The sequence below is a fragment of the Mesoplodon mirus genome (genome assembly GCF_964341445.2).
Source record: "Mesoplodon mirus genome assembly, chromosome: 5".
Taxonomy (NCBI): domain Eukaryota; kingdom Metazoa; phylum Chordata; class Mammalia; order Artiodactyla; family Ziphiidae; genus Mesoplodon; species Mesoplodon mirus.
Genome location: NC_138980.1, coordinates 164,911,692 through 164,919,625, shown reverse-complemented (window position 1 = coordinate 164,919,625; position 7,934 = coordinate 164,911,692). Strand labels below are relative to the sequence as shown.

Genomic DNA, 7,934 nt, shown 5'->3' with positions numbered 1-7,934 from the left:
TGTTTCTCATCTGAGTAATTAGATAATAAAACATTCTATAAGATGATAAAATTAAAACAAGTGTATGTAATATAATGATACCTATAAATCATTTAAAATAATCACTGTCTTAGTATTTATTTTATTCTAAATATGTACTTCTAACAGTGAAAGTACATAAACACTGAATTTTAAAAGATGACATATTATATGAATGCTGATTTTTAATTTTTTTAAAGAGAGGTTATTCATGCAACTACATTTCTGTGCTTTAATTGCTCAACTTCTTTCTTTTGAAATTCCCCCATTTACCCAAATAAATTTATTTCAAGAGACTTCATTCATTTTATGAAATAATTAGGTTTGAAGTGATTACTGTTGAGCATTTATGAAATAAATTTAATCTAAATCCCAGATATTATCTGGAAGCCATTTAAAATTTATAGCAATATATTGGGTATTTTATGCTCATAAATTCATTTCTATATGCAGTATTATCTGTACAATGTGACTTTTCATTATAAAAGTGACTCTTCTAATTCTGCAATATGAGATGAACCCATTCATGCCATAATCAAGTATTATAAAGAAAAATCAATAAAATGTAAAATGATACATAGAATTTTGTTTCTGTATTTTATATTCAAATACATACAATAAGGACCACTGATTCAGATCTAATGATTTATAAAAAATCGCTTTATTTTGGACATTTAGATATCAGATCACAATTTTTTTTTTTTTTTTGTGGTACGCGGGCCTCTCACTGTTGTGGCCTCTCCCGTTGCGGAGCACAGGCTCCGGATGTGCAGGCTCAGCGGCCATGGCTCACGGGCCCAGCCACTCCGCGGCATGTGCGATCTTCCCGGACCGGGGCATGAACCCGTGTCCCCTGCATCGGCAGGCGGACTCTCAAACACTGCACCACCAGGGAAGCCCCAGATCACATTTTTGAATAATAGTTTCCTTAGTCAAGAAGAGTTTCTATAATATACCATTATAGCATGCAATCATATATGCTGTCATGATATATTTAGTTCTCATGGTACTGATTAGTCAGGATATATTTAGTTCTCACAGTATTGATTAGTTACTTGATCCACATATATTTATATGTGCCTATATGTATGTATATATATGTGTGTGTAATTTAATTGTAAGTACTAGTTTAATTCCTTAAAGATCTAAATATACCAATAAAAATATATTTTTCTACATATTTGATTTGTAGTAAAAGTGTATAAAATACAATTTTCCCTGTATTATGAAATTGTATATCATGTTTAAGACAAAAAGCACTTTAATTACTTGAAGTGATATATGTTGGACTCATTGGTGTACATTTTCTGGAAGATATAAAATATATTGATATAAAATATGTCTATTAAGAAATATGTACTTTTTTTGTCAGTACATACTTGCCTTCCACTTTGAAAGCCCACATACTGTTGGCAGGGGAAGATTTTCCTATTTGTTTCTTTGGGGGTTCTACTAGAAGCTCACCATATTGATTTGTAAAGTATTTCTTCTAGGTGTTTCTAGTGTTATCCTTCTGCATGTACCTGTTTTCCATCTTGGATCTAATTCAACCTTACTGAATCTATCAATAAATCTCTCTCTCCCTCTTTTCTTTCAAAAAACATTTTTCAGTTGTTCTGTTAATAATAATCAGAGAAGTTTTATTTTTTGTGAAATGCTTCACAGAACCGTATCTACTGCACAGTGTCATATTTTTGAGGGAAGGAAAATAATGAAGTATATCAAGGCAAATATTGGATCTCAAAGTTGGTTCTGTTGTCACTGCATTCTCTGATTAATGTACCTAACAAGCCTACAAGCCCTAGAAGAATAGAAACAAGAGGTATGAAATCTTCCTACTATTATAGTAAACAACAGATATTGTAGCACTTATGTGTAAAATTTCAAGTTTCATTGATTAAACATTAATGCTTATGATGATTAACAAGGAATAAATTTTCAATTTGTAATTAAACAGTGCATTACATAAATAGGAATGTACATACGGCTATAGAAATTAATTGAATATTTCAGTGCTTAAACATTAGTTTCAGGAAAAAAAAAACAGCTGTGCTAGGTATCATCAATTGAGTAGGTAATTTGTAATTAATTATAGACACATATGGCCAATGCTACTCATGCACAGAACTAGCATTTCTTAGGTAATAAAGGAGGCAAATGTTAAATTATCTGTAACTATTAAAGACTATCCTCATTGCCATATTGTGGATTAGTTTGACAATAATCTATTCTACATTTTATATATATATATATATATATATATATATATATATATATGAATCACTTGACAAAATGAATAGTTTTCATTTGGGGAAAAAAAAACACATTTCCATAGAGATTTAAAAAATGACTTCCTTTTGATTCACATGTTAACACTAGAGAAGTAGTTCCATGACAAAAACTTTTCCAGAGGTGTTTCACTCATTTGTTGTTGAACTTGGTGAGAAAGACAAAGATTATATATTCAGGTAAATTATTTAGTTTCTGTAGCTGTGAATCATGTTTCAACTATGTGTATAATACCTTACTTATTTTCATTTGAAAAAAAAAACTTTCTCTGCGGCCTGTGTATTATGATTATCTAACATAATCCTTGATGTGTCTTGGTTATTCTCCTTGGCTACATTGTCATGTAAGACTATGTCTAAAGAAATGCAAAACTAATTGCTTTTCTGTAACTCTGAGATATAAGATTGTGTTTGGTGCTGACTTAGTATATCTATACTTCTCAATGTATTAATTTAATTATCCCACAGATTTAAATGATTTCTTATATAGTTATGACTCAGACATAAAACCCATACCTGTTGGCGCGCCGCCTCTTCCGCTGCCGTCCCCGCGATTCCGAACCCAGCTCCAGCTCCAGCCCCAGCCCCCGCTCCCGCTCCCGCCCCAGCCCCAGCCCCAGCCCCAGCCCTGGCCTGGCAGCCCCGGCGGCGTCGCTTCAGAGCACGTCAGAGCGCGGTGGCAGCTGACTGCGCGTTCACGACCGGCTGGGAGCCGCAAGCCCCGCCGCCATTATGAACATCCGCAATGCGAGGGTGAGGGGCCGGGGCCGGAGGCTGTCCGCGCTGCGTGGGAGCGGGGCCCGTGGCCGCGTGCGCATGCTCCCGAGGGGCCCTGCCGAGCACCGGGTCGGTCTCCCGGCGCGGAAAAGTGAGGGCTACGTCCCCGTGGGGCTGGATCTACCGGAAGAGGAGGCCGGGGAAGCCAGGGGCTCAGGGCTGGGGCTGCGAACCCCTTCTTTCCGGATGTCGGGTTGGCGGTGGATGATGTCGGGGAGCTTTCTGGAGCTCAACGTTCATTCCTGGAACAGTCAGTTTTTGCACAGCGTCTGTGGGCCAGGCCTGTGCAGAGACAGTCCCAGCGCCTGCCCAGCCCTGTGGGGCGGCGGGGGTCGCCGAGGAGACAGAGCAGGGTTCTAACACGACCGAGGCCTACTTAGTCAGCGCAGCCCCCGGCCTGACTGCATTCCACTGCCCTCCTCTCCCGCAGCCGGAGGACCTGATGAACATGCAGCACTGCAACCTCCTGTGCCTGCCCGAGAACTACCAGATGAAATACTATTTCTACCATGGCCTTTCCTGGCCCCAGGTGGGCAGCTGTTGAATTTGGGGATGAGAGAAACCAGGCCAAGGAAATTCCACCCTGGGACGGCTTGGGACGAGCCGGCGAGGTCGCGCGAGGTCGTGAAGAGTCTGGGGGGCGCGTGGGTCAATGAGGCCCTGAGTGTTTCCGGCTGGGGTGGCAGGAGATGGATAGGAGGCGCCTTGAAAGGGGCGAAGAACAGGGCCAAGATAGGGGCAGTATTCCCACCTGCGTCTGTCCACTTCTTCTGGGTTAAGGACAGGGGGCACGGGGTGATGTGGGAAAACCAAGCCACTTGGCCTGGAGGTCAGGAGCTGTCACTGAACTCGCTGCCCGATCGGCTTCTGTCTGTCATGCGCAGAGCGACAGGCAGGCGCTGGGGCCAGGTGTCCTGTAAGGGTGCCTCCAGCTCTGACAGGAACTTGTTTTCTGCCTTCTCTTTCCTCCCTGTCACGCAGCTCTCTTACATCGCTGAGGATGAGAATGGGAAGATTGTGGGGTATGTCCTGGCCAAAATGTGAGTCACCAGGGACGCAGGGACAAGCCTGGTGCCTGACCTGGGGGTGGGGGGAGGAGGGACACCGACACCGCACGCGTCTGATGGATGCTCCCTGGGTTGGGTCGGGTTTTTTTGTTTTGTTTTGTTAATTAATACACTGTTCCTTTAGTTCAGTTTCCTCTCACATTAGCCATTTCAGACCACCTTTCACTTAGTCATATGCATTGAAGTCTCCCCCCGTGTCTTTTCATGGCTTGAGAGCTCCTTTCTGTTTAGCACTGAACAGTATTCCATTGACGCTGCACGTGTCTTTTGGCTGCTGCCTGGGGTTTGGAGAGTCCTGGCTCTCCCCCGTCCCGGGACTGGACGCACTTTGGGGTTCACGCCTAGCCCCTCTCCTTTCTTCTTGCTCTAGGGAAGAGGACCCGGACGACGTGCCCCATGGACACATCACCTCGCTGGTGCGTAGGGCCCACCCAGGCTCTGGTGGGGGCGGGGGCGGAAATTAGTTGGAGCCGCCCCGAGGTCCCACCTTTCTCCCACCAGGCTGTGAAGCGTTCCCACCGGCGCCTTGGCCTGGCTCAGAAGCTGATGGACCAGGCCTCCCGAGCCATGATCGAGAACTTCAATGCCAAATACGTCTCCCTGCATGTCAGGAAGAGGTGGAAGCCAGGGCCAAGGGAAGGGGGTGGGTAGGGGGATACTGTCTGTTTTGTTGGTTGTTTTTCGAATTTTTGAATTTTATTCTATTTATTTTTATACAGCAGGTTCTTATCAGTTATCTATTTTATACATATTCATGTATGTATGTCAATCCCCATCTCCCAATTCATCCCACCACCACCAGCGGGGATACTGCCTCGATGTGGATCCTGAGCTGCCTTGGTTTTTGGAGAAGATCGGGAAGTGGGCTTAGTGGGGAGGGGGACCGGGAGGAGGGACAGGACCTGGACGTGCTGTCCCTGCCTGGCCTAGTCTGTATAGCTCAGCAGTGCCTTATTCCCTTGCAGTAACCGGGCCGCCCTGCACCTCTATTCCAACACCCTCAACTTTCAGTGAGTAGATCTAGATTTTTCTCATGGAGTGGGATCGTCCCCAGGTCTGGCTTATCCAGGAGGCTGAGATGGGCTGAACTACCTTCTAGGCAGGGGCGTGAGGGCGGCTAGGGTTAGCTGAGATGGGGAGCGGGCTGTGGACAGCACTGTTGGGGGCAAGAGCACCCGCCTGCCGCAGTCCGCTTGAGGCATGTCGTGCTTCCGGAGGACGCTTGGTGTTTCTTGCTTGATGCTTGTGGCGGCTATGCTGGAAGGGCATCACGGTGAAGAGGCTCGGAAGCAGAGACCAGGGCCCAGGACAGGAACAGAAGCCAAGGAGCAGAACCGAGTGACTAGGCACCCAGAAGCATCTAAGCGGGACCAGAAGAAAGGATAAACCAGAGCACGTCCGCGCAGGAAGGGCCAGTGGCAAGGGCAGCGGAGGGATCTAGAGCCCTGGGTGTCCTAGTGGATGAGAGTGGGTCCACTCAGGGATGTGGCAGTCTCTGTGTGCCCAGCACAGGACAGAGAGCCTAGCAGGGAACTGCTCTGCCCAGTACATTGTGGTGAAAGCCGCTGGAAAGTGAGGCTGAGGTGGGCTGTCCGTGGAGGGCCCACTGAGACAGCGTCAGCTTCAGCTTGGTGGGGGATGAGGAGGGACTGTTGGGGAGGGAAGTGGCCTCCGGGCTGGGTATTTGAGGCAGGATCTCTGGCCTGGATGCAAATGCCTCTGGTGGTTGACAGTTCTAGGGTCTTAAGGCTGGCAGGGCCGTTTTGGGCCATCCAGACCGGCTCCCTTTTCAGTGGCAGGGTGCCCAGGTCTGCACACACACCTCCCAGCACAGGCTTGGCCCCTGAGCTGCTCGGGGTAGGGGCCACGCTGTCTGGTAACGACCACCAAGAACAGAGGCCACAGCACCCCTTCCTGTTTCCAATTGTTAGGCATATGAGCCAGCCCTGCATGCCCAGGAAGTGACAGGGAGCAGGGCTGGGAGGGGAGGGGAGGGGACTGCCAAATTCAGGGCTTCAGTTCACAGGAAACCACAGATACAGATCCTTGGTGGCCAGGTTAGGGACGAGGGGCAGTGGCAGGATGCCAGGGCTGGGGGGAAATAAAGGAGCTGGGTGCTACTTACTGCTGGAGAAAGCAGAGGGAAGACCATGTTGGAAATGTCTCCCAAAGAGCCCTTGGGGGGGCAATGACACCCTGCCCCACTGGCAGATGATGCCAGAAGGCTGAGGAGAATTGCCCCCGATTTGGGTTGCCCTCTTCTCTCCACCTGCTGCCCCCAGGATCAGCGAAGTGGAGCCCAAATACTATGCAGACGGGGAAGACGCATATGCGATGAAACGGGATCTCACCCAGATGGCCGATGAGGTAAGAGTCCTGCGGGGCCAGGGCTGCAGTCCCCAGGCAAGGCGAGCAGGGGCGGCCTGGGACAGTGGGAGGCTGTGTCGCTGGAAGTCCTGGCCCTCTTCACCTCAGCTTCCGTTGCTGGCAGGCGGAGAGCCGGACCTTGGCAGGGCTTTAACGAAGGCCATAGGCCCAAGATTCCATTCTCCGAGGAGGAAGAAGCCCGTCCTGCCCAGAGGCTGCTGTGAGAGGAGAGGGAGGAGGCCCCTGGACGTGCTGAGAGATGCGGGGCCTGGGGACGGCTGCAGCTGGCTCCAGGGCTCAGGGGCCAGACAAAACCGGACTGAAGAGAAGTCAGGGTTCTGCCCAAGGCTCCTCAGGGGCCAGGGCCGTTCAGAGGGCTCCACAGCAGCCTCGTGAGGGAGCCGTGAGCACCTCCACTTTACAGGAGAGGGAACAGGCCCAGAGGGGACAGTGCCAGGGCTCCCCCCCGGGAGTCGGACTCAGTCCTGTTTCCTGCCCTGGCTCTGCTGCCTCTCATCTTGCCCCCCGCCGCCAGCAAGGGACAAGGCACGGGCGGCAGGAGAGGGCCTTCGTGCTCTAGAGACTTAGGTGCCGTCTGTTTACTCCCGTTTCTCCCCGGGCTCCTGGTGGCAGCTGAGGCGGCACCTGGAGCTGAAGGAGAAGGCCAGGCACGTGGTGCTGGGCTCCATCGAGAACAAGGTGGAGGGCAAGGGCAACTCGCTTCCGAGCTCGGGAGAGGCCTGTCGTGAGGAAAAGGGCCTGGCTGCGGAGGGTAGCGGTGGAGACAGCAAAGACCTCAGTGAGGTCAGCGAGACCACAGAGAACACCGATGTCAAGGACAGCTCAGAGGCCTCTGACTCAGCCTCCTAGAGCCTGCACATGCTCCCCTCCCCGCCCTGGCCTGCCCATCCCATCCTCACCCCGAGAGGTTTCACAATAAACCTCACCCAGTGGCCTTGGGGAATTTAAAAAAAAAAAAAAACATCATACCTGTTTAAATTCTTCAAGTCTTTCTGGGTAAAGCAAATATTTTGCATTTATTTACTTAAAACTGACATTATGTATTATGAATGCAGTACTTCTTCTAAATGCATTGTACTGTTTAGTTCTTTATAAACAACAACAATAAAAACAGTATCTAGTTTCTGTCATTGGGAACAGTGCTTTGTGCTTAATATTGTTTTAACTTTTGTTCATAACTTCATTTTCAATTTTGTTTTTACAAAGAACTCTGAATATTTAAAAGTTTGATTTGCCTTCATTACTCTTTGAATTGTATGCATTATCTGACTGTTAAAATGAATAATGTTAATTGTAATTATTATCATTGATGTGTGGCAAAATTGCCACGTGGTATACTATATAAAACAAATATTACATATAATATTTTTCAGTTTTTATATTGTCACAAAATAAA

At 47.8% G+C, this 7,934-nt stretch overlaps 1 protein-coding gene across 3 annotated transcripts; it reads left to right on the top strand.

Annotated features, from left to right (window-relative positions):
- Nucleotides 1–2,940: 2,940 nt before the first annotated feature.
- Nucleotides 2,941–7,683, top strand: LOC309804317 (N-alpha-acetyltransferase 10-like). Of its 3 annotated transcripts, none has more exons than XM_082621665.1 (8): nucleotides 2,941–3,059; nucleotides 3,514–3,612; nucleotides 4,065–4,123; nucleotides 4,521–4,566; nucleotides 4,652–4,767; nucleotides 5,116–5,160; nucleotides 6,433–6,517; nucleotides 7,151–7,683. In XM_082621665.1, the coding sequence occupies exons 1-8, from the start codon at nucleotides 3,039–3,041 to the stop codon at nucleotides 7,385–7,387; spliced, it is 708 nt and encodes a 235-aa protein (XP_082477791.1). In that variant the 5' UTR covers nucleotides 2,941–3,038; the 3' UTR covers nucleotides 7,388–7,683. The 3 variants fall into 3 exon arrangements, with proteins under 3 accessions (XP_082477791.1, XP_082477790.1, XP_082477792.1); XM_082621664.1 differs by having other exon boundaries at nucleotides 5,113–5,160; XM_082621666.1 differs by having other exon boundaries at nucleotides 7,066–7,360.
- Nucleotides 7,684–7,934: the final 251 nt, after the last annotated feature.

Coding starts and splice junctions, on each gene's coding strand:
- LOC309804317 (XM_082621664.1), top strand. CDS start 3,039: ATGAACATCCGCAATGCGAGG. Junction 3,060..3,513: donor TGAACATCCGCAATGCGAGG/GTGAGGGGCCGG, acceptor CCTCTCCCGCAG/CCGGAGGACCTGATGAACAT. Junction 4,567..4,651: donor ATGGACACATCACCTCGCTG/GTGCGTAGGGCC, acceptor TTCTCCCACCAG/GCTGTGAAGCGTTCCCACCG.